General features: G+C 43.5%; 1 protein-coding gene across 1 annotated transcript; it reads left to right on the forward strand.

Moving 5' to 3' along the window:
- The first annotated feature begins 12,175 nt into the window (after window positions 1–12,175).
- LOC147981995 (protein FAR1-RELATED SEQUENCE 11-like) lies at window positions 12,176–15,338 on the forward strand. Its single transcript, XM_087516168.1, has 4 exons — window positions 12,176–12,388; window positions 12,906–13,198; window positions 13,865–14,129; window positions 14,242–15,338. The coding sequence occupies exons 1-4, from the start codon at window positions 12,176–12,178 to the stop codon at window positions 15,004–15,006; spliced, it is 1,536 nt and encodes a 511-aa protein (XP_087372294.1). The 3' UTR covers window positions 15,007–15,338.
- Window positions 15,339–27,363: the final 12,025 nt, after the last annotated feature.

A 27,363-nucleotide genomic window follows, 5' to 3' on the forward strand; every position in this document is an offset into this window, starting at 1 on the left:
CCGGAAGGTTTTGTCGATCCAAAGGGAGCTAACAAAGTGTGCAAGCTCCAGCGATCCATTTATGGACTGGTGCAAGCCTCTCGGAGTTGGAATAAACACTTTGATAGTGTGATCAAAGCATTTGGTTTTGTACAGACTTTTGGAGAAGCCTGTATTTACAAGAAAGTGAGTGGGAGCTCTGTAGCATTTCTGATATTATATGTAGATGACATATTACTAATCGGAAATGATATAGAATTTCTGGATAGCATAAAGGGATACTTGAATAAGAGTTTTTCAATGAAAGACCTCGGTGAAGCTGCTTACATATTGGGCATCAAGATCTATAGAGATAGATCAAGACGCTTAATTGGACTTTCACAAAGCACATACCTTGACAAAATTTTGAAGAAGTTCAAAATGGATCAAGCAAAGAAAGGATTCTTTCTTGTGTCACAAGGTGTGAAATTGAGTAAGACTCAATGCCCGACCAATGCAGAAGATAGAGAGAAAATGAAAGATGTTCCCTATGCTTCAGCCATAGGCTCTATCATGTATGCAATGTTGTGTACCAGACCTGATGTGTGTCTTGCTATAAGTCTAGCAGGGAGGTACCAAAGTAATCCAGGAGTGGATCACTGGACAGCGGTCAAGAACATCCTGAAATACCTGAAAAGGACTAAGGATATGTTTCTCATATATGGAGGTGACAAAGAGCTCATCATAAATGGTTACGTTGATGCAAGCTTTGACACTGATCCGGACGATTCTAAATCGCAAACCGGATACATGTTTACATTAAACGGTGGAGCTGTCAGTTGGTGCAGTTCTAAACAAAGCGTTGTGGCGGGATCTACATGTGAAGCGGAGTACATAGCTGCTTCGGAAGCAGCAAACGAAGGAGTCTGGATGAAGGAGTTCATATCCGATCTAGGTGTCATACCTAGTGCATCGGGTCCAATGAAAATCTTTTGTGACAATACTGGTGCAATTGCCTTGGCAAAGGAATCCAGATTTCACAAGAGAAACAAGCACATCAAGAGACACTTCAATTCCATCCGGGATCTAGTCCAGGTGGAAGACATAGAGATTTGCAAGATACATACGGATCTGAATGTTGCAGACCCGTTGACTAAGCCTCTTCCACGAGCAAAACATGATCAACGCCAAAGCTCCATGGGTGTTAGAATCATTACTGTGTAATCTAGATTATTGACTCTAGTGCAAGTGGGAGACAGAAGGGAATATGCCCTAGAGGCAATAATAATGTTATTATTTTATTTCCTTATATCATGATAAATGTTTATTATTCATGCTAGAATTGTATTATCCGGAAACATAATACTTGTGTGAATACTTAGACAAACTAAATGTCACTAGTATGCCTCTACTTGACTAGCTTGTTAATCAAAGATGGTTATGTTTCCTAACCATAGACATGTGTTGTCATTTGATTAACAGGATCACATTATTAGGAGAATGATGTGATTGACATGACCCATTCCATTAGCTTAGCACCCGATCGTTTAGTATGTTGCTATTGCTTTCTTCATGACTTATACATGTTCCTATGACTATGAGATTATGCAACTCCCGTTTGCCGAAGGAACACTTTGTGTGCTACCAAACGTCACAACGTAACTGGGTGATTATAAAGGAGCTCTACAGGTGTCTCCAAAGGTAAATGTTGGGTTGACGTATTTCAAGATTAGGATTTGTCACTCCGATTGTCGGAGAGGTATCTCTGGGCCCTCTCGGTAATGCACATCACATAAGCCTTGCAAGAATTGCAACTAATGAGTTAGTTGCGAGATGATGTATTACAAAACGAGTAAAGAGACTTGCCGGTAACGAGATTGAACTAGGTATTGAGATACCGACGATCGAATCTCCGGCAAGTAACATATCGATGACAAAGGGAACAACGTATGTTGTTATGCGGTCTGACCGATAAAGATCTTCGCAGAATATGTGGGAGACAATATGAGCATCCAGGTTCTGCTATTGGTTATTGACCGGAGACATGTCTCGGTCATGTCTACATTGTTCTCGAACCCGTAGGGTCCGCACGCTTAAGGTTTCGATGACAGTTATATTATGAGTTTATGATTTTTGATGTACCGAAGTTAGTTCGGAGTCCCGGATGTGATCACGGACATTACGAGGAGTCTCGAAATGGTCGAGACATGAAGATTGATATATTGGACGGCTATATTCGGACACTGGAAGTGTTCTGGGTGATTTCGGAGAAAACCGGAGTGCCGGAGGGTTACCGGAACCCCCCGAGAGAAGTAATGGGCCTTATGGGCCTTAGTGGAGAGAGAGGGGCAGCCAGGGTGGGCCACGCGCCTCCTCCCCCCTGATCTGAATTGGGCTAGGAGAGGGGGGGCGGCGCCCCCCTTTCCTTCTCCCTCCCCCCTTCCTTTCCCCCTCCTAGTAGGAGTAGGAAAGAGGGGAGTCCTACTCCTACTAGGAGGAGGACTCCTCCTCCTTGGCGCGCCATAGGGCCGGCCGGCCTCCTCCCCTTGCTCCTTTATATACGGGGGCAGGGGCACCCCTAGACACACAAGTTGATCCACGTGATCATTTTCTTAGCCGTGTGCGGTGCCCCCTTCCACCATAATCCTCGATAATTTTGTAGCGGTGCTTAGGCGAAGCCCTGCGACGGTAGAACATCAAGATCGTCACCACGCCGTCGTGCTGACGGAACTCTTCCCCGACACTTCGCTGGATCGGAGTCCGGGGATCTTCATCGAGCTGAACGTGTGCTAAAACTTGGAGGTGCCGTAGTTTCGGTGCTTGATCGGTCGGGCCGTAAAGACGTACGACTACATCAACCGCGTTGTCATAATGCTTCCGCTGTCGGTCTACAAGGGTACGTAGATCACACTCTCCCCTCTCGTTGCTATGCATCACCATGATCTTGTGTGTGCGTAGGAAATTTTTTGAATTACTACGTTCCCCAACAGATCCACACCTCCAAGACGTCCTACCGCTCACCGGAAGACGCTGGCTGGAGTTACTGGCTTTCAACTGCAGCGTCAGAGTCCCAGACTTGGTGCTAAGAAGAGGAGGATGCCCTTTGCCAGACTCGCTGAACAACTCCTGTGTCAACGCATGGGGGTGCTTGCTGATGGGGAGCAGGTCACAGAGACGTCAATTGCTAAGTTTGCCGATATGTTTCAAGGGCGTCTCCCCGATATTGCTGTCGCGGCCTTGCGTGCTTTATTCTAGCTGGACTATGATCTCTCCTCAGCGGTTGAAGAAGCCCTGATGCAACATGGAGGCGAAGGAGGACCCGACTCAAGCGAGGCTGCTGCGGCTGATGCCTAAGCTTTGCTAGCCAGTCCCAGTTGTAGCTTAGTTTCCTGATGATAGATGAACTGAAATTTGCTAGATGAACGCCTGTTTGCAGCACCATAGTGTTGCCTTTGTTGGTCCTGGCGAGACCATTGTTGCCACTGTGTTTCCTTGAGCATTGTGCAATCATGTTAGATCAAAACCTTGCTATATTGTGCTGGAATGTCCGTAGTCTAAACTGTCCAGATCGCCAATCTGTCGTCCATGAAACAATTGCTGCCTCCTCCTGCCATCTAGTTTGCATCCAGGAGTCCAAACTCCAGACCATCGACTCTCAGGTGGCTGCTTACCTGGGAGGATACCGCCTCAAGAACTTCGCGCAGAGACCGGCGAATGGAACTAGAGGTGGAATCTTACTGCTGTGGGATGACTCTGTGGTAACCATCTCAAGTGTTCAGTATGACACCTACTTTCTTTCTGCAACGGTTGCTCTCAACAATGCCTCAGGCGCAAAGACTTTCAAGTTAACCACGGTCTATGGACCTACCAGAAGCATCCACAAAGATGACTTCTTCCTCGAGCTTACCTCCTAGAAGCCGCCTGATGGAACAAAATGGCTTGTCAATGGAGACTTTAATCAAATTTACCGTGCTAGAGACAAAAACCGAGCTAATGTTGATCGTAGCCGCCTTGTGCGATTTCGCAACACTCTTGCAAATTGCAGACTGAAAGAGATTCATCTTCAGAACCGGAAGTTCACTTGGAGCAACGAGCGCTCTAACCCAACATTGTGTAAACTCGACGGATTCTTCTGCAATGATAACTGGGATGTTGAGTTCGGCTCCCATATTCTACACGCTTTATCATCTTCGCTCTCTGACCACTGCCCGTTACTGCTGGCTAATGACGATGGCCCGCGGAAACCCAAAACCTTTCACTTCGAGAACTACTGGACTAAGATGCCTGGATTCAAAAAGGTTGTCGCTGATGCTTGGGCTGAGGACTCCATTCATGTGGAGCCATACCAAATGCTTTTCCACAGGCTAAAGACTACAGCTGCTAGACTTCGCTCCTGGAGCAAGTCTCTTTCCTCAAACGCAAAGATCCAGCTTCACATGGCTCTGGAGGTGATCCTACTTCTCGATTTGGCCCAGGAGCATAGAGAGCTCTCCCATGATGAATGTGATATCAAAGAAGGTTAAAGATGAAGATCATTGGGTGGGCTGTTCTGGAAAAATCAAGAAAGAGGTAAAATTCGAGGATAACTAATCTGAAAGAGGGAGATGCTAACACCCTTACTTCCATTTGCGGGTCAACCATCGTAGGCGAAAAAATTTCATTCACCGCCTCAAGCACAACGGTGGCTGGGTCACGGAACACAAGCACAAGGAGAATATTATCCACTGTCACTTCAAGAACATCACTAAAAAAGGCCCCGCGCGCAAAATAGATATCAACTAGGACATTCTTCCTATTCCAGATTGCGATCTTCATGAGTTGGATGAGGCCATCTCTGAGGAGGAGGTCAAAGCTGCAGTTTTTTCAATGCCAAGTGATAAGGCACCGGGTCCGGATGGCTTTACCGGGGCCTTCTTCAAATCTTGTTGGACCATAATTAAGGTCGATGTCATGCTGGCCATAAACCGGTTCTCAAATCTCCATGCCTCCCATTTGCACTGGTTGAACACTGTGGACGTCGCCCTTATTCCGAAAAAGGATGGCGCTGAAGACATCTCTGACTTTCGCCCCATTAGTCTGATTCATGCCATCGCGAAGATCATCGCCAAAGTCATGTCCAACCGATTGGCTCCCCACATGAATGACCTTGTTTCCCAAGCTCAAAGCGCCTTCATCAAAAGAATATGTATCCATGATAACTTTATGTACGTTCGCAACCTGGCCCGACGCTTTCACCGCAAAAAAACCCCGGCTCTGCTCTTCAAGCTTGATATCAAAAAGGCATTCGACTCGGTCAGATGGGACTTCCTCCTCGACTTGCTGAACCACCTGGGCTTCCCCCCTCGCTTTCGAGGCTGGATCTCGACCCTCCTGTCTACTGCTTCGTCGAGGGTTCTTCTCAATGCTGTTCCTGGATGCCCAATATCACAAGGTTGTGGCTTCAGACAGGGGGACCCCCTCTCCCCCCTCCTCTTTGTGCTTGCAATTGACCCTCTGCATCATATCCTTCAGAAGGCCACTAAGCAAGGCAAGTTACACCCTCTTGATGGAAATGCGATGGTGATCCGTGCCTCCTTATACGTGGACGATGCTGCGGTCTTTCTTGCGCCAATTAAATCTGAGGTCAAATTTTTTGCGGAAACCCTTGCCTGTTTTGGTGAGGTCTCTGGCCTGATCACGAACTGCTCTAAAAGCATGGTTGCCCCCATCAGATGTGATCACTTGGACCTTGATGATATTCTGCATTCCTTCCCGGCTAACCGATCTACCTTCCCGATGAAGTACCTTGGATTGCCTTTGTCGGTCAAGAGGTTGAATAGGATTCACTTCCAGCCCCTAGAGGACAAGATTGCGTCCAAGCTTTCTCCATGGTTGGGCATGCTAATGGCTTCTCCGGGAAGGGCTGTGTTGGTCAAGTCTGTCATCACAGCCATTGTCATATATTATATGACAGTGTTAAACCTTCCGATTGAGGTTCTGGAAAAGATTGATTCTCTTCGGCGTGCTTTCCTTTGGGCTGGTTGTGACAAGGTCACTGGTGGCAAATGCAAGATCAACTGGGTACAGGTCTGCAAGTCCAAGGTCCATGGGGGGCTAGGTATCCTAAATCTACGGAAGTTTGCGTCCGCGCTTCGTATCCGGTGGCTTTGGGCAGAATGGTTGGATCCGGTGAAGCCGTGGGTTCGCTTGGGTAACCCCTGTGATGAGAATGATAAAAACATTTTTGCCGCTGCCACCAAGGTGTTACTTGGAAACGGTATTCGTGCTTCCTTCTGGGAGTCTACTTGGCTAGATGGCATGAGACCCAAAGACACCGCCCCGATGATTTTTGACCTATCAAAAAGAAGGGGATGTTCGGTTCAGAAGGCTTTGAATAATAACTTCTGGGTCTCTCAAGTCAAAACAGACGGGATCACCTCCGCTACACACCTGACCGAGTTCGTCAACCTTTGGGAGAAATTATCTGTGGTGCACCTCAACCCCGACGTGGCTGATTCTATCTCTTGGAAGCTTTCTAATGATGGCTCTTACTCCGCGTCCTCGGCCTACAAGGTCCAGTTCCTGGGCTTAGTTGACTCCAACATGCAACAGTTGGTGTGGAAGATCTGGGCTCCCCCCAAATGCAAATTCTTTGCTTGGCTTGTGATCAACAATAGGATATAGACGGCCGACAGGCTCCAACGCCGTGGATGGCTTAACTGTGATCGCTGCCCCCTCTGCAAGCAAGTTCAGGAAACCGCGGCTCACCTCCTTTTCCAATGCCGCTACACGGTTTGAGTTTGGGAAATGATCAAATCTTGGCTTGGATTGGTTGATGTGAATCCTTCAGCTTGGGTGATGGTCCATTCGGTGAAAGCCTGGTGGAACCTCATTGACTCCAACACGTCGCAGTCTCGACGGGCGATGATGTCTCTTATTATGTTGATCTCGTGGGAAATTTGGAACGAGAGGAATGCACGCGTCTTCCGTAACACCGCGGTGCCGGTTGGGGTTCTTGTTGCAAGAATCAAAGATGTTTCAAAGTGTTGGTGCCTTGCAGGGGCCAAATATTTGAGTACTGTAGTGCCGCGACAGTGACGTCTTGTAATTCGGCCTTTGGCCAAAAACTTTAAACCTTCTTCTTAATCAATGAAAGTGCTAAATCTTTTGCCCAGTTTCAAAAAAAATGTTGCAGCAGCAGCAGCTCCGGTCCCCCCCCCCCCCCCCCCCCCCCCACACACACACACAAACGAATCCACCAATAAATTCATTGTCTTTGTCTTTCTCTTTTGCCTCTTCTCATGACCAGACTTATTGGTTTAGGGACTTAAAAAAGTCCCTATAAGTCCCATCTAAACCAAACAAAAGAAACTTGTAGGGACTTAAAGTGGGCATTTGGGACTTATGAAATAACACTCTCAAGGAGAGTCTAGGGGCTTATAGTTGTAATATGGTCTTTTAGTTCATGTTAAGTCCCAGAAACCAAACATGTAGAAACTTTTTAAGGACTTGGGACTAAAAAAATCTTAGGACTTATGAATCAAACAGGGCCTTAATTCGATCAGGCTTTTTTTTTTGCGGTGATTACTAAGCTGCTGGGCGTTTTGCGCTATTGGGCGTACATACGTGGGGGCCCTCGCAGGTGAGAGGGCCGACGCACCGGACGCACCTGTGATCAAAAATTTGAGTCCGATTTTATTGCTGTACCCGTTGCGCTCTTGTCTCTCCACCAATTCTCTCTCTCTCTCTCTCTGCATGCGGTTATTACAGGATGCGCTGGCCAGGTCACTTGTTATCCAGTGAAGTTGTTATGCTTGCATGCATCTGCGCGCGCAGAGGAATAGGTCATAGAGTTAGTCTGTTAGTGAGAGGAGCAAGTCATACGGTGTCGCATAAGAGCCTTTTTATCACGGCATTGTGCGTTGTGTACCTGAAACAACCGAAAGAGGGAGAGATAGAGAGAGAGGTGAGAGAATCCCGTCAATGGCGCTCCCGCGGCAGCTCTGCGTGCTCCTCCTCCCCATCCTTCTACTGGTCTTGGCTTTTCTGGCGTCTCCCGTCGCCGCCCTGCCCGCCGAGAACTGCTACGAGACGGTGATGCGGGTGCCCAAGTGGTGCGCGGGGGAGTTCATCGTGGCGCTCTTCGCCAAGAAGAGGCACTGGATCAGCCGTCCATGCTGCAACCGGCTCGTCTGCGTCCGCGAGCTGTCGTGCTTCAGCGTGCTCCAGAGCTATTGCGTGCCGCAGGCGTGGCAGGACAACTGTTTTTGAGAAATTAAAGCGGCCGCGCGCCGGAGTGCCATTGCCCGTCCGGCGGGAGTGTCTACGTCGTACGGGCACCAATAATTAGGTGGCGTGCGCCGGCCTATTCCTTCTTCGTCTGACGACGTTGTGCCTCGCATTGCGACTCCCCTCTCTTTCCGAGTCTGTAACGGGCCTGTAGGATGTCTTGTATTTCCACTTGTATAAGTTATTTTTTGCGAGGTATTTGTATAAGGTTTAGGGTTTGTTTTGTTTCCACTTATGGTTATTCAATTTTAATGTTTTCATGACAAAACATGTTGTCATATTTACTAATTATATTTCCTTAACAAGTTGAAGAAATGGCAGTCATAAACAGAATTGCAATGACTATAAACATAAACAATAGCTTGCATCAAATAAAACGAATATTATTCTTGAAAAAATATCCCAAAGAAATCATAGGCTGCATCTTTTTTACTATTATTAAACACAAAAATGCATTCTTCCGGACAGATGGGAAATGTTGTTCCCGTATTTGCAAGTAATAACTAAATCAGTTTTGGCATAAAGTAATAAACTGTTGTACCATTTTCCCCTCAAAAACCAAACTAGGAAAAAGAAACTCATTTCAGGCTTTTCTGTTTTCTTTTTACTGAGTTTCGGACAAAATAGTGCGGCATGAGGCTCCGGTTTCAACTCCATCAAAATGTGCATCAACCAATTCCCGCAACAGCGTGGGGGTATAATCTAGTTTCTTATGCTCACTTGCTTCGGATCATCGCTGCCTGAGCACCAAAACAAAATTCATAGAACTATGTTCCTAAAAGTTGCACAAATACATTGTACATTAACATGCTTAAATATAAGGTTAATCGGTACAAACTCTGTTAAAATGTTTAGGAGCTGCATAAACACTTTCACACACATGTGTATTTTAATTGGCACACATAAGCATTTATTTGACTACACCAAACATTTCCATGGATGGTAAAAATATTATTATTTGATAAAAATGTCTAAAAATATATTATTTTAATATTACATGATTTGACAAGTTACCTTTTATTAATTGACGCAATTATTAAGGTCCGTCAAACATTTAATTGGCCGACGACCCTTTTACTCTCGCCTGAGCAACTCTTCATCCCCAAGACCATGTACAATGGCGTAGAAAAATAAATCAGCTGTTTTCTTAAGCAACAATGATTATTTGTAGACGGCAGATATTTCACCATGATCCATGCAAGAAATATAGGGATTACCTAGAACTCATCTAAATGAGATATAATTTGATCTCATTCACTTGGAAATCAAGAACAAAAACAACCCACGTCAGCACACACGCATTTTATAACATCATATCCAATGGCTATAAAAGATGAATGAGACCAAATTATATCTCATCTAGATGAGTTCTAGCAAAACTGAGAAATATAAGTATTGGGCCTCTAGGGAAAAGTAGTTTACTTTAGTAACCCCTCTATAAACACCTTGCATTGCACATTGTCTAATAGTCGACGAATGAGGAGCATCTGATTGGCTCTTAGGAAAGCTAGCCAGTAACTCTTTTCAATGAGGAAAACATCTCCTTTCTATCGGGTGACTCTGTCGCTCGCCCATCGACCAGCTCCTTTGGCTACCACGCATCACCCCTTGGACCCCATGCACCACACATCCCTGTTTTTCTAGAAATATCTCGGATGACCCTGACACCTTCCTCTCGTATTTTCATTTCCCCCTCATCGCATTTAGGGTCAGTTTGGTTCGAAGCCTGGACAATGTGCCTGAGAGAGCCTGGTGCGTGGATGTTTGGATAGTGTCCTTGCATGTTGCTACATGTTGAGTGCTCGAAAAGTTTTCAAAGATTAGACCGTACTGCTTCTAGATATTAAATATTCCCATGCTACTACTTTCACCATGCACAAAGAATGAAACGCCTGGGCCAGGCTAATCAAAGTGCCTAAGCTAAATATTCTATTTTCTAGCTGAATCAGGCTAATCACACAGCTCAGGCAGGGCCATGCCAGGCAGCCATCTGTTCTTCGAGGACACAAAGCAAACGCCTAGCAGGCACATCCCAGGGACCATCCAGGCCAGGCAAAAAATGGTGTGGATGGGAACCAAACTGACCCTTAGTCTCGATCTGCACAGGGCACCGCTGTACGCATGCTGTCGCCGCTATGAACCATGCACCATGTGTGCCTCTCTCTTACCCGTTGCAAGCAATGTTGCAGTTGCCCTCCGGTTATGCGCTGCACCACCACCACAGTTTCTTCCGTAAGGCGCTGCACCACCACTCCTGGAGAAGACCATCGTCCGACGGTGCGAAGGACGGGACATCGCCGCCACTGCGAGGCCACCGGCAGTTGGTGCGACACTCACACAACAATGATATCGCTATGAATACCGCCGGAGATGTTGTTATTGGGTGTGCACTATCACTATGAGGGATGCTGCAAGGGATAGGGACGCACAGGGTGATGTGCATTGCGTGAGTGCGAAGGCAGAGCGAGATCAGAAGGTCACACATGGCGTATCAGACGGCTGATTACTTCCTCCCTTGTAACATCCCCAAACCCTAATTACTTATTAAGTTAATTAATTTGCTATGTCATCATGATCATTAAATTAAATTGCATTTAGGGAATAATACAAGTTCAAATTCAAATTTCAAATGGAAGCCAAATAATTAGTTCTTCAGGTAATTGAACAAAATAGTTCATAATACTGAAAATAATCCCAAAGCAATTGTAAAAAACCCAACATTATGTGAATTCCTAAATTGGCCCTAACATAAAAAACGGTACTCAAAACAATATTACTAAATCCATTTCTCTCTATTTTAAATTCAAATGATTTCCTTTAAATCCCAAACTTATTGTGGCAGTACCGCATATTGGAGAGTATTTATTGATACAAGTTCCGAATTTTAGAAAAGTCATTTGGTTCAAAAACATAATGCAAAAAAGAGCGGAAATAAATGACAAAAAAGAAAAGGAAGGGGGAAACTACGTGCTGTGCTACTGAGCTCTATATAGCCACAGTGCAGCCCAGCCCATCTAAGGGCCTTCTCCGTCCTCTAAGAGGAGCAGGCAGAGCACGCCGTGGCATGCATCCACACCCACCACGGCTCGATGGCCTCCACGTCGCCCCCTGCGACCTATAATTATGTCCATGGGAACCGTGGAGATGTATCTGGTGCACCGGGGCAGTTTGTGCTACCAGTGTACCGATCACCCGTTGCACATTAAAAAATGTTTAAAAAAATTCAAAAAAAAATCTAGCGCATTGACACAACATCAATGTATGTGGTCATAAAAATTTAAATCAATATTTGAAACATTGCTCGAGATACAAAAATAACAAATTTGACATTGAATAGTACGTAACACAAGTTGGGCTTCAGTTTTGGCCCATTAGGACATTGACGCCAAATTTGTTATTTTTGTATCTTGAGCATTGTTTTAAATTTTGATTTGAATTTTTATGAAAATATACAATGATGTTGTGTCGATACACTAAATTATTTTCGGATTTTTTTAAATAATTTTAAATGTGCAATGAGGTCCGATGCACCGGTAGCATCAATTGTCTTGATGCACTAGATACGTTCCCTGGAACCGTAGCCCCCATCTCCAGTGACCTCTCGATCCCCCTTCGTCCCCTTCCTCCGTGGCTGGATTTCGAGCTCGAAATCACTCGCGGTCACCGCTGCCTCGCCATCTTCGTCGCGGCCACCGTCGTCTCCGGCCTGCCTGGGCACGTCCAGGAGGCGCTGTCATATTCGTCCGCTCCGGGGACCAGCTCAAGCCGGGACAGTCCGTGTGCTCGCCATCAAGCTCTTCTCCGTCGCGGACGTCACCACCTCGTCGTCGTTGCCGCTGCTCCGGGCCGCCCCTGGCCTCCTCCCCTTCCACGAGAACCGGGGTGAGCTCCTCCCTGGGATCCCCATTTCCCCCCTTCGTTTTGGACGTCGAAGGCTGCAGTCACCGTCATGCCCAAGCTCCCGCGTACATATACTGCTGCCGCTGCTGCTCATGCGGTTGCGCGACTGCTACTGCTGCTCCTGGCCGCTTGCGCTGCTGTTGCTCGTGCCACTCCTGCCTTCTTGCTGCTGCCACCGCTGCACTGCCTAGCTGCCGCTGAACTGCCCCTCCCGCTGCTTTGCTTGATGCCGCTGGTGGCCATGGAAAAGGCCATGGCCATGGTGTGTGTCTGCGTGCTCTGTGTGTGTGCGAGTGTGCTACGTGCTGTGTGTGTGCTGTGTGAGTGTGCCATGCGTGTGGCCGGCTGGGCTCTGCCCACTAATAGCCGCGCCGTTCTTCTGCCGGTGAGTATTTTAACGATGGTGAGGGCCTTTGACGGTCGTCAATTGCACTAGTTGCGGATTCAAAGTGGTAAAGGGGGGTAAATGTGTGACTCGTGTAGAATCCTTGAGGCCTCATTTGGCACTAACGTATAGACAGAATTTTCAAGGAAATATTGCGGCCAGCCTTATATCCCGAAAAATCCCTACCGGGCCATTTGGCAGGTCGGTTTTGGATGGGGCCATTCCCAATTCTTCTCCGACAAAACCTTGCATCCCTGTGTAATTCAGCACGCCTACCTTCCCTCACGTTTTTTTTTCTCGCCCTACGGTGGCGCCACCCAGCACCAAACACTTGACACAGTTTTCTTTCCGTGTACTTAGATTTATAACAGTTGACTTATAACACTTGACACAGTTGACTTCAGTACTACTTAGATTTATAACATCCCTGTTCATGTGCAGCTTCTGTTCCCAGCCGGTCGTAGCCGAGGGTGTCCCAGATCTGGCACTGCTAGAGGAAGGGGAGGAGGAGGACGAGTGCGGGGATGGAGGGGAATATGGTGTTACCGATTCTCCTTCATCAAGTTTTGCATCTCAAGTTCATGAAGCCACGGAAGAATTTTTCAATGTACCTGATATTGACAACACCGACAGTCACAAAGAGTCCCCATCTGAATCCCAGCGCACTCCAAGTCCGTGGTCTCAAAGGTACTAGCTCAATCGACCCCAACTTTCAGCCAACTAGTCCTTTTTATTCAGTAGAGTAGTTGGCTTGATGAAGAGTTGAGCAGTCTGGTCAGTCTGAAACCAGATAGATCAATGACATGTTCAGTTTATCGTTTTCAGTACAGTAGTTCACTTGATGAGGAGATGAGCATTCGGGTCAGTCTGAAACCAGAGAGATCAATGACATGTTCAGTTTCTCGTTTTCAGTAGAGTAGTTCGCTTGATGAGGAGGTGAGCATTCGGGTCAGCCTGATTTTTTAGTAAACTTGCTGGCTTGATGAAGACTTGATTGCACCTAAAATAGTTAACCGGGCATCAACACTAAAGTCTTTATCACCAGAATTAGGGGAGAATCACCACTTCAGTCTGTATCATGGATATATACATGAACATCAGGAATCTATTGATAGGGTTCAGTACTTTGCTGTCAAGAGTTTGTCTATCTGGGGTGCAGTATATGATCCAAATTCTGTTTTGTGGCAAGGAATCATAATCTCGGCTTTTCGTCACAGTACAATTGATATATAGACTTTGTCGCCTTTTATGATGGCTTTTATACTGTCAAATTTGCAGGCTACACGGTTCTTTGTTTATTAGATAGATTTTGTTTTCATTCCGATTTGCGTTTAACATCTAAAACATATGTAGGGTCCGACTTGGGAAGATACCCGACCGCCGCGCCTCATTATCAGGAAGGAAAAGTGCGTTGGAGAAGGCCATGAGAAATTTCGCAGATAAGAAGTCAGGTATCGTCGTCAAGCCGGAGATCAGCCAGGAATTTGATTCTTTGGACGAAGCTTGTGACTTCTACAACCTATACTCCTGGGAGACTGGTTTTGGCATCAAGTATGGGCAATGCAGAAGAAACGTAGACAAGTGCAAGACGGTCCAGGACATAGTTTGTGGATGCGCGGTGAGTTATATCAGTGTACCGTGACTGATAGTTCATATTTTTGATCCTATCTTTCTCGTTTGAAAACTCCCCAATTACTACTGACTGGCTTTGTTCACCACCACTTTAACAGGGGAAACCAGGCAGGGAGAATTCACATTCAGTATGCTGCCAATGTCCTGCGCTTATGAGGTTGCATCGCACATCAGACCATGGCTGGTTCATCCATGATATGAAGTATGAGCATAATCACGGGATGGCACAAACATGTGGAGAGAAGTTGCACTGGCCATCTCAGAGGCACATTGATGCCCATGCCAAAGACATTGTCATGCACCTTAGGAACAACAACATATCATTAAGCAAGACTTTCGGTGTGATCGCAAGCTTTTTTGGAGATATGGAAAACCTGCCATTTAACAAGAGGTCTCTGCGTTATCTGTGCAAGAGGATGAATCAGCAACAGGGAGATGATGACATCAGGAAGACAATTCAGTTATTCTCTGATTTGAAAGAGAAGGATCCAAATTTTGTCGACAGTGTGCTTGTGAACGAAGAGAGCAAAATCAGAGCACTGATGTGGACAGATGGTAAGAGCCGCCACCAGTACAAATTCTTCGGAGACGCAATAACCTTCCACACAACATATCGTACCAACCAGTACGACATGCCTTTCGGATTGTTTGTTGGTGTCAACAATCACTTCCAGAGCATCATACTTGGAGGAGTATTGCTTCGCGACGAAACAACTGAGACCTTCGAGTGGGTGTTCAAGGAATTCGTGTCCTTGATGGGAGGGAAGGCTCCAAAAACAATTCTAACTGGTAATTTGAAAGCATATTCTTGTTACACTGCCATTCTACTGAACTACTATATCTCCCTGCATACACCTCACTGAGAAGGTCATTTCTTCATTTTTCGCAGACCAAGCCCGTGCAATGGAGAAGGCTATATCTTCCCAGTGGCCTGATACTACACACAGATGGTGCGATAGAAGGTCATTTTTCGCATACACCTCACTGAGAAGGTCATTTCTTCTCAGAGGCTATATCGCTCCAAAAACAGAGCAGTCGGAGGTGTATAAATTATTTCCCTGACCTTCAGCTAAAACGGGGCGACAGAAGACGATACGGGAAGCACGGCCTGGCAGGCGCTCGCCGTCATCGCCACGCAGATGGCCGCGTCCTCCGCCCCCGATTGTTTTAGCATAACTCAGCGGAGATTTTGGGACTACAAGATGGAATCTGAATCAATATCGACATGGGGATTTCATATCGAATACGAATCTGACAGCTTGTGTTGTTTTTCTTACCTATATGATTTGCCGGGTCGACTCTGACCAGATTCAATCTTCCACACCGCAGTCGGCATAGCCTCTGAATCTACAGAGTAGCATCGGCGGCACGGCGGATGAGGAGCCGAGGTTGGAGGAGATGGATACAAAGGAGGAAGCGGTGGAGCTGTGAGGATAAGGACTGTGCGGTCTGACCGCATGCACTTCACTGTACTTATCTACAGAACTTTTATGGTCAACCTGCCAGAAAAAAATTGTCTGGTACTACAATATAATTAAAAACCAGGCAATACTCATACGCTTCAATAATTAGTCGGCAGCCTCTAAACACGTACGTATAATGCTTTCTCATTATGCTGGCATGTATAGTACAGGAAGGAACGCACGGGACGAATCTAAAGGACGTGGACTAGCAGTACTAGTTGGCAGGGGAATCTATAGCCAACTGGCCCACACAGGGTGCAATACGGAACCTTATACGTACACAAAATATATTACATGCGCAGCAATACGCTGCATGTCTGGGGCAGCAGTGGGGTAGGTTGATTTGACTGCAACGGAGATGGACGAATCTGATTCGAGTTGTGCGCACATCTAGTTAGGATAAATCCACACCCATGGAGTGCAGGCGAACGATGCAAAGCTTGCCAGTGCGAGGAATGGAATTCACCGCAGCGTGCGCATGCTGGTCTTGTCAGTGCAGCGAACGGCATCTGTTGTCGCGCCGTCCAATACGACGAGACACAAATAATACTAGAGCCAAGCATCTTCCGAGGTAATCCATGCACAAGTACACAACAGAACACACATGCTCAACGCAGCAAGTTGCTCTGATTCTGGCCGCCGGCTAGACGCGTACATGTACGCATGCACGTACAGGAGCGCTTCTGATCCATTCCTAGCGCAGGAGCACTTCTGATCCATTCCCACCGCGAAGATGATTATGACGCGTGGGTCCACTTAATCAGTGAGAGTAGAAAGTTATTTCACTGGGATTGTCTTTTTCCTGGTGTGCCAAATTGGTTTAAACTGATTGAGAGGGTCGGGATTAGACCAGGATCATGAGTACAGGATACAAATTTCAGGGATTTTAAGGTGAGGGTTTATTTTCGACGAGCTCTACAAGCTGAAGGTTTAAAACAGACTTCACTCGTACTACTTCAATCCTTCAGTTCCGAATAAGTACTGACCATCCCTCCCATCCCTAACACCCTTGGGTTTGCAAAAACACTAGTGTCAAATGAGTCCTAAAAAACACCTACAAGTATATCATCATCTTCCATAGCAAACGTCTTTTGAAAAGAGAGTATACAATTACTTCAATGTCATCTTCTAGCGTGCGTAGGTCCGGTCCAGTCTCCATGAAACAACAGTTCACCTGCTCATCCACCAGAAATGGTGTGGCCACCGGCACAAACAGGATCGAGAAGCCAGGACCGGCCACACTCCCCGTCGACTCAGTGCGAACCACCTAACTCCACAAAGCCCCAAGACGGACTACCCCAGCAGGCGGCAACCCAGGTGGAGGCGGCGGTAACATGGTCGGTGAGCAGGGCGGAGCACTTGGAGGCGGGGGCAATGGGCGGGGGCGAAGGGCCGGCAAGGGTTGCGGTGTTGGGGAACGTAGCAGAATTTTAAAATTTTCTACGCATCACCAAGATCAATCTATGGAGTCATCTAGCAACTAGGGAGAGGGGAGTGCATCTACATACCCTTGTAGATCGCGCGCGGAAGCGTTCAAGAGAACGGGGTTGATGGAGTCGTACTCGTCGTGATCCAAATCACCGATGACCTAGTGCCGAACGGACGGCACCTCCGCATTCAACACACGTACGGTTGGGAAGACGTCTCCTTCAACTTGATCCAGCAAGGGGGAAGGAGAGGTTGATGAAGATCCAGCAGCACGACGGCGTGGTGGTGGAAGCAACGGTGATCTCGGCAGGGCTTCGCCAAGTTCAGGGAGAGGGAGGAGTGTCACGGGAGGGAGAGGGAGGCGCCAGGGGCTAGGGTGCGGCTGCCCTAGGAGATGCAATCTCCAAGGGGGGCGGCGGCCAAAGGGGGTGGAGTGCCCCCCAAGCCAAGTGGGGCGCCCCCACCCCACCCCTAGGGTTTCCAACCCTAGGCACAGGGGAGGCCCATGGGGGGGCGCACCAGCCCACTAGGGGCTGGTTCCCCTCCTACTTCAACCCATGGGGTCCTCCGGGATAGGTGGCCCCACCCGGTGGACCCCCGGGACCCTTCCGGTGGTCCCGGTACAATACCAATTACCCCCGAAACTTTTCCGATGGCCAAAACTTGACTTCCTATATATAAATCTTCACCTCTGGACCATTCCGGAACTCCTAGTGACGTCCGGGATCTCATCCAGGACTCCGAACAACTTTCGGGTTACCGTATACTAATATCTCAACAACCCTAGCGTCACCGAACCTTAAGTGTGTAGACCCTACGGGTTCGGGAGACACGCAGACATGACCGAGACGACTCTCCGGTCAATAACCAACAGCGGGATCTGGATACCCATGTTGGCTCCCACATGCTCCTCGATGATCTCATCGGATGAACCACGATGTCGAGGATTCGATCAATCCCGTATACAATTCCCTTTGTCAATCGGTACGTTACTTGCCTGAGTCCCGATCGTCGGTATCCCAATACCTCGTTCAATCTCGTTACCGGCAAGTCACTTTACTCGTACCGTAATGCATGATCCCGTGAACAACCACTTGGTCACATTGAGCTCATTATGATGATGCATTACCGAGTGGGCTCAGAGATACCTCTCCGTCATACGGAGTGACAAATCCCAGTCTCGATTCGTGCCAACCCAACAGACACTTTCGGAGATACCCGTAGTGTACCTTTATAGTCACCTAGTTACGTTGTGACGTTTGGAACACCCATGATGTGTTGCCATCCTATGATGTCTGAGTAGATTTTCGTTGTCCTATCGGTGGTTGATGAATTGCTATGATTGATTTAATTTGCTTGTGGTTATGTTGTTATCCTTTGGTGCCCATCATATGAGCGCGCGCGTGGATCACACCATAGGGTTAGTTGTATGTTGATAGGACTATGTATTGGAGGGCAAGAGTGACAGAAGCTTCAACCTAGCATAGAAATTGATGCATATGGGATTGAAGGGGGACCAATATATCTTAATCTTGTGGTTGGGTTTTACCTTAATGAACATTTGTAGTTGCGGATGCTTGCTAATAGTTCCAATCATAAGTGCATAGAATTCCAAGTAAGGGATGACATGCTAGCAGTGGCCTCTCCCACATAATACTTGCTATTGGTCTAGTAAAGTAGTCAATTGCTTAGGGGCAATTTCGCAATTCCTACCACTACTTTTCCACACTCGCTATATTTACTTTATTGTTTCTTTATCTAAACAGCCTCTACTTTTTATATACGTACTCTTTATTATCTTGCAAACCTATCCAACAACACCTACAAAGTACTTCTAGTTTCATACTTGTTCTAGGTAAAGCGAACGTCAAGCGTGCGTAGAGTTGTATCGGTGGTCGATAGAACTTGAATTTTTATTAGCATGGAATTTTTATTATAAAAAGCATGTCATTTTTTGGCAGAATCATGGTATTTTTAGTAGTAAGCGCATGGCATTTTTATTATGAGACGATGTCATTTTTATTACAAATAGCATGACATTTTTATATAAAGAGCACGACATTTTTTGTAGAATCATGGCATTTGTAGTAGTAAGGGCATGTCATTTTTATTAGGAGAGCATGTCATTTTTATTAGAAATATCATGACATTTTTATTATAAAACCATGGCATTTTTTGTAGAACCATGGAATTTTTAGTAGGAAGAGCATGGCATTTTTTTATTATGTAAGCATGTCATTTTTATTTTTTTGAGCATGGATTTTTTCTATATTAAATTAATTTTTTATTAAGCATGTCAATTTCAATTTTTTCGATCATTTGGCAATTCTTCTTTTTGTTATTATGACAATGAAAATATAGAAGCATGGCAATTTTAATATTTGGATCATGGAATTTTTATTTTTAATGTTATGGCATTTTATTACATCGATCTTGACAATTCTATTTTTGGTTTTTGAATCATTGTCATCATGAAATTGAAAATTTTGTTGAAAATGGCAAGTTTAATTGTAGAACCATGGCAAGTTAAAATGTAGAACCATGGCAAGTTAGAAAAGACCTGGGCTATCTTGAGTTCGATGCTAAGAGATGTCTGTTAGATTAAGATATGATATCTTTCTTTCCTCATTCTATATTCTTAAAAAGTTCATCCCAATTCTCTTGACATGCCAAGTGTTCACCTCAACATCCCCACTAAGCCATCTATTTAAGTCTTCTCTCAACATGCATACAGTCCACCTCAGCGTTCCCACTATGCCATGCATTGAAGTCTACCACATAAGCAAGCCATGCATTCAACTTATAAATTATAATTACTTTTGCATTAGTCAATGCATGTAATGTCACCATATCATACATGCATTTTAGTCATCCTTCACATTTTTGTTTCAAATAATTTTTTTTAACTACAATTCAAAACTTTTTTCTTTTTAGACACTTCATTGTTTTTATTGATTTTCAAGATTATATTTTCTTTGCATTAAATTTAGTTATTTTTAGCAAGTGTTTTTGAATTTTTTAACAAAGTTACCACAACAACGGGCGGGGCATTCTAGTTAAATAGAGTGATACATCAATTTTTCTATTAGTTGGTAGGTTTTAAGGTACACAATGTAATACTGGGATATAATGGTCACTTTGATGCAAATATAATGGTCACTTTGATATTTTTTTGGAAAATTCTACATTTGGACATGATATTTTTTTGCGAGGGTTGGACATGATATCTTGGAGATGAGCTTAACAAAATGAAGTGGAATGATTACATCTTTTTGCATGGCGTGAAAGGGAGAGTATCTTCCTTGGTTCACAAATTTCTCTAAAGGTTTCTTCTAGTACCTGAAATTTTGAAAAGGTGTGTGTGCCTCTCAAACTGATAACTTTCTCAAGAGTCAACTAGGTCCAAATCCACCAACATAATGGAGTGCCATCCTTGTAAGAGTAAAAAGGTCGGTGACCCATTTAATTGTGATTTTTAATGACAGCTTCCAATAAATTATAAATAATTTGTCAAATCCTGTCAAGTTAATGCAATATTTTGTATCGAAAGACCATTGTAAAATATATATTAAATATGCTTTATCATCCATGGAAATGTTCATTATTGTCAAATAAATTGTTTATGTGTGCTGAATAAAATAGTCAAGTGTATAAAAAATATTCACATAACACTAGCGAAATCAACGTGTTTGCCGTGTTTTTTATCAGGCACTCAACAAAGTCCCTCCTAAACTGAGTGCAGGGAAAAACACTTGACACTTGGCAAATCCTAGCCTGTGCCGAGTGCCGATGAAAAACACTCGGCAAACAAGAAACTCTTGGCAAACTAATTGCAATTATGTGCCACTAAGGAGATGCTTATTTTTTATATTTGAGATGCTTTGTGCTTCTAGTTAACTGTTATAATAGATCTGATCCTTTTCGCAGAAAAAGGACTATGTGACACTAAATAAAATTCTTTAAAGCCTGCCCCTAAATACAACTCTCCTACTAGTTGCCTTGTAGGCACTATCCTGGAGAGTCGACTGATGGCCAACTCTTGGCCTAGGCCTACCACTCAATAAAATTCATCATATCTATATAATTCCAACTAAGCTAAAGAAAATTAGCAAAACTATTTTTCTCCCGTGAAATAACATGCTTGCCACCAAAATATACTTTTTGACCACATCCTTTTGTCCTACTTATCTACTCCAGTGGAAACTGCAGCCTCGTGGATCACATGAATATAGATTACCATTGATAGAATTTTCCCACTCATGAACCAGCATCAGTGTTCCTCCTCAACTTGAAGGAACTCCTCCTACTTCCTCTTCCATAAGTATATTGTCGCGCACTGAATCCAGAAACTATAAGTACTATATCGTACGAAGGAGATAATATTGAAAAAGAACAAGCAGATACTTTAATCTATGATGAACATATTTTAAGCACCGAACATGGCTTTTTTTCGTTGATACATACGTCAACTTATAACAGTTTTTGCTCTAGGTCATGACAAAAGAAGACTATTGCATTTTTAAGAACTTTTCTGCTTTACATCATGGTTGTTTCAAGGAATAAAATGCACATCCCCCCATGTATCCCTTAAAAATTTCGAAAAAAGTTGCCATGATACAATCCTTTTTTAACCAAATAAGTTGTCATGTCCTTGTATAAACATAAATGGTTGTTTTATGGTTGTCATGTATTTTCCATGGGATATTTCTCAAGTTGAATGGCATTTTTCCACCATACAAGAAAATCAAAATCCTATAATAGTTTTTCATAAGAATATATCATGGAAATGTGTGCTTTGTGCGTCACTAGTTATTTATGTCCCTGACAGCATGGCATTTTTTTTGTAGAACCATTGAAATTTTTATTATAAAAGCATGAATTTTTTTATCTTGAAGACCATGGCATTTTTATTATAAAGACCATGACATTTTTATCTTGAAGAGCATGGCATTTTTATCTTAAAGAACATGGCCTTCTTTTTATAAGGAGCATGGCATTTTGTTTGTAGAGAATACGAAAGCATGCAATTCTTATTACAAATAGCATGGTATTTTTACTACAAAGAGCATGCCATTTTTTTGTAGAATCATGGCATTTTTAGAAGTAAAAGCATGTCATTTTTATTATGAAAGCATGGCATTTTTGTTACAAATAGCATGGAATTTTTATTAGGAAATGCATGCCATTTTTTTGTAGAATAATGACATTTTTAGTAGTAAGGGCATGGAATTTTTATGATGAGAGCATGTTATTTTTATTATAAATAGCATGACATTTTTGTTATAAAGAGCATGGATTTTTTTGTAGAATCATGGAATTTTTAGTAGTAAGAGCATGGCATTTTTTATTATGTAAGCATGCTATTTTTATTATTTTGAGCATGGATTTTTTCTATATCAAATTAATTTTTTATTTAGCATGTCATTTTCATTTTTTCGATCATATGACAATTCTTCTTTTTGTTATTATGACGATGAAAATATAGAAGCATGGAAATTTTAATATTTGGATCATGTAATTTTTATTTTTAATGTTATGGCATTTTTATTAGGTCGATCTTGGCAATTCTATTTTCGAATTTTGAATCATTTTCATCATGAAATTGAAAACTTTGTTGAAAATGGCAAGTTAAATTGTAGACCATGGCAAGTTAAAATGCAATTTTTGTCTTTTCTGTATGATTTTTTAGTGTACGACGGCAAATTTTCATACATTTTTTTATTTTAATACTCAAACCTGCCATGCATGATTTAATATATGAGGGCATTTTTCTTGTGTTCTAGTTATGTGTTATATATGAAAATCCTAGAGAATGTGGTAGTTTAGGTTTGTTTTTTGTTTTCGGGGTGTACAATACCTGATCAATTTGATGTGACTGCATTTTTTTGTATATCATGGTCATTTTTTGTGCTGTTTTAAATATTTTAAATGAGGTCCAAATACCAGTTTCATGCATGACAGTTTAGATTTTGGCAAACTTTTTTTATTCATACCTTCATCAGGTGCTTGTTATTATTTCTCATTTTTTTTGCAAATATCATTGTAAGGCATTTTCTATCAATCCATATTGAACTTGATGGAAGTTTTTATTATATATTTCATGGCAATTTATATTTATTTTGTTTAGCTATTCAAAGTGAAGTCCATGTACAATTTTTTTTAGAAGAGTCAAGTTAAATTACTAGGTTTAAGGCTTTTGTATTTACTCACAACAAATCTCGGATTTTTTTGTTGCTTAAGCTGGGCCTTGGCCCAATGCTGTGGGTTCACTGTGGGTATGATTTCCGAGCGAACAGATATGTTCGCTCGTTCCCTCCTCCTATGGCGAACCTTCTCCCTAGCAAAAAAAGAAAAAACTCTAAAAAACAAGCAAAAAAACAAAAAAAGCGTAGGTTTGATTAAAAGCGGAAGTGATGGCCGGATCGGTATCCTCCTTCCCGGAAAAGATAAGCCTTTCCTTCCCGTATGAGCTCCGGGTCCGGCCTCCGGCACTGACGACCCATGCCATGAGTTGCCAGCACATTTTCCTTACGAGATCCACCGATCAGCGGGAACTTCTAGGGTTTCCTCCCTTTATAAGCCAGCAAAATTTTCGCCTCTGCCACCGCAGCCTCGCAATGCAATCAACTGCTAAGCCAAATCCGATGGCATCTTCGACTAGGTGCGCACCTACGGTTTCCTCCTCTTCATGTTGCCTTTTGTTGCCCTCGATTCAGCAGATTTGTGGATCGTGCCTGATAGAATTATACTAGTATTTGACAATTGACTCAGGTTGGAGCCAAAACCTTGGATTCAACCAATGTTGTTCCTTCCTATGTTCTCATGTGTATGAGTTGCAAGCATGTAATGACGTTTTTCTTTGGAAAGGAGATTTAACTCCATACATGAAGCTTAATATAAGTTGCAAACACTCCGTGTTGGGGATGTTGCTTCAGTGGGCCGGTTCATTCCTCCTAACTGAATGTGTGCCGCTGTGTCTAGTGTTCTCTCTGAATTTATGCATATGGTTGGCCACTTGGCCATGATGGCTATCGAATGACACCATTAGAACACCTTGTCATCAACAGCAGCGTGAACCACGAGGAGAGTAGGTGCCACCATGGTGCCACAAAGAGAGGATGGACATGCATGTGCACTTGGATGGGAGGAAGGCGCATGCATCTAGGCATTCATTCAGGCTACACGTATTTCCCCGCAAAAAAGTAAAGAAAAAGAAAAGGCTCCACTTATCAGTTAGCAGTGCCTGTCGTAGACACCGTCGATGACGTCCGGCCTATTGCGGCGGGCAATCCATGAACTTCTTCGGGGGCGGGCAGACACCGTGGGTGACGGGGCCGCATGTCATATCGGCCATGCAGGCAAGCTGCACGCAGCAGTACTCGTCGATGGGGAAGTATTGACACCAACGAAGAGTGCCCTGATGAACTCTCCCGGTGGAGGGATGTGTGCACTCCTGCCACATTTCATCTCTTGTTAACCCCTGTAATACTCTGTTTTTCCCTCTTGGCCTCGGCCTCTTAATACAAATGATACACAGCTTGCGTGTTCTTCAAAAACAATCCCGCGCACCAACTCTGGAGGCTCATCACCGTCTTGTAGTAGTCGTCGCTGGCCAAGACAGTGGCCGTCGGCGGCGGGAGGCTTCGGCTGTTGATAGAAGGATGGCCGGGAGATGGAAGAGGAACATGCATATGCCGTAGAGGTAGGGTTGCCGGAGCACCATTGCCAGTGGTACGGTCGTGGTGCTTTGTGCCTGGCGGCTGTTTGATTTTTGGGTTGTGGTGGTTTTGGTAGTTGACCACACTCCCTTGCTTATCAAATCTGTGGAGCTCCCGTGAGACCATATGTTTTCAAATTTGAAAATTGTTGGTTCTAGAGACTAGACCTGGATGAGGTGGTTGAAAAAGTGTGGAAGAAGGATTATCCTGGAAAATCTCTTTTAGACAAAATTCAAAACAAATTAAGAAATCTGAGGAAAGTGTTCAAAGCATGGAACTTGAATGTTGAGGCTGTAATTAGAAGGCAGAAAAAGAATATGTTGGAGGAAATTGATAGGCTAGATAAGTTGGGAGAAAGAGATATTTTAAATGAGGAAGAGAGGAAGTATAAAAAGGAATGTCAGAACAATTTGAAAATTATTCGAAAATAGGAGGAAATCAAATGGTTGCAAAGGTCTCATGATAAAGAACTATTTGAAGGAGATTCAAATACTAAATACTATCATGCTAAGGTAAATGGGAGACTCAGAAAAAACATGATTGTTAAGTTGCTGCAAGATGAAGGGGTTATTGAGGGACATGATAATTTGAAAGATTACATTACCAAATTTTATAAAGATTTATTTAGTGAGCATGAAATTAAAACCTTGGAACTAGACCATGGTGGTGTGGAAACACTTAGTGAGGAGGAACAAAAATTACTTACTAGAAAATTGACCATGGAGGAGTTGAAGGGGGCTGTTTTTGGTATGGAGCAAAATAAAGCGGCTAGACCTGATGGTTTTAATATTGAACTTATCAACACTTTCGGGAATTGGTAAAAATGGATCTATTTGCATTATTAGAAGTATTTATGATCATAGATTAGACCTTGATAGGCTAAACTATGGAGTAATTTCTCTTTTACCCAAAGGGAGTGATGCAGACATGTTTCAAAAGTTCAGACCAATTTGTCTTTTGAATGTTATTTTAAAGTTTTTTAACCAAGATTATGGTAAATACATCGATCTTGATAATTACTGGAGTAATTAGGTCCTCGCAAACCACATTCATAAAAGGGAGATATATTTTAGAGGGTGTGTTGGTTTTGCATGAAACTTTGAATTCTATGCATAAAAAAAGAAATCTGGTGTTCTCTTTAAGATTGATTTTGAGAAAGCCTTTGGCAAAGTCAAATGGCCTTTTCTTTTTCAAACTCTTAAGATGAAAACTTTCCAGACAAATGGACCGATTGGGTAATGAAGACTGTTTCTTGAGAAAAGTGGCAGTTAAGGTAAATTGGGATATTGGGCCTTATTTAAAAACACATAAGGGCTCGAGACAAGGGGATTCTATGTCTCCCTTGTTCTTTGATCTTGCTGTAGATATCCTGGCAGTTCTTTTTCATAGAGCTGTTGAGCAAGGGTTAATTAGTGGGCTTGCTAAAACTCACAAGGATAATGATGTGTCGATTCTACAATATGCAGATGGCACAATTCTTTTATTCCAAGATGAATTAGCTCAAGCCAGGAATGTGAAAAGAATATTGAGCTTGTTTGAAATCATGTCTGGTCTGAAAACTAATTTTCATAAGAGTGGGATGATCTGTGTTGGTATGCAAGAAGATAGAATAAAATAATTTGAGGAGATTCTTACTTGTAGAAAAGGTACTTTGCCTTTTAAATATTTAGGCATTCCACTTGGTAAAAAAAAGACTAAAGTTAAGTGATTGGAATATACTTCGATTGGGAAAGTGGAGAACATAATGGGTGGATGGTTGGGTAGACTTTTAAATATTCCTGGTAGAACTACACTGATTAATTCCTCCTTGACTAGCTTGGTCTTATACATGCTTTCTTTCTATGGTCTCCCTTTTGGGGTAAAGAATAAGTTAGATAGACATAGAGCTAGCTTTTATGGAGTGGAGATAAAGACAAACTGAAATATCATTTAGTAGCTTTGGATAAAGTTTGTAGGACTAAAGATTTGAGTTGTTTAGAAATTTTGAATTTAGATATCATGAAGATAGCTATTTTATCCAAATGGTTGTGGAAACTTTTCAATGAAAAAGGATTGTAGGAAGAATATATAGGCAATCCCACTCTTGGGAAAGTACAGAAAGAGCAAGGCAATTCACACTTCTGGCAGGGGCCGCTGAAGTGTATGGACTTGTTTCTGTCTTGTTGCAAGTTTTGTGTAAGAAATGGTTTGAAATCCAGATTTTGGGAAGACAAATGGCTGGGAAAATAGAAAATCTATGATACTTTTCCTAGTTTATATAATATTTATCAAAATCAAAACATAAGGTCAATGATGCTCTTACCACTGGTCTTGAAAAGTTGAGTTTTCGAAGAGCTCTAGTTTGTGATAAAGCAATTCATTGGCAGGATATGTTGAACCTTTGTAGATAGGTTTCTTTGAATAATGAAGAATATAAAATTATTTGGTCTTTGGAAGCATGTGGGATCTTTAGTGTCAAATCTTTTTACTCTGCGTTGCAGACTGGAGAGAACTGTCCTAATCGATTCCTCTAGAAAGTTAAAGTCCCCCCTAGAGTTAGATCATTCGTGTGGTTGGGTTTGGAAAAAGCATTCTAACCAGTGATGTTCTTTTGCATAGAGGGGGGAAGTGT

This window comes from Triticum urartu, chromosome 3A (assembly GCF_056163025.1).
Source record: "Triticum urartu cultivar PI428250 chromosome 3A, HENAU_Tu73, whole genome shotgun sequence".
Taxonomy (NCBI): Eukaryota; Viridiplantae; Streptophyta; class Magnoliopsida; order Poales; family Poaceae; genus Triticum; species Triticum urartu.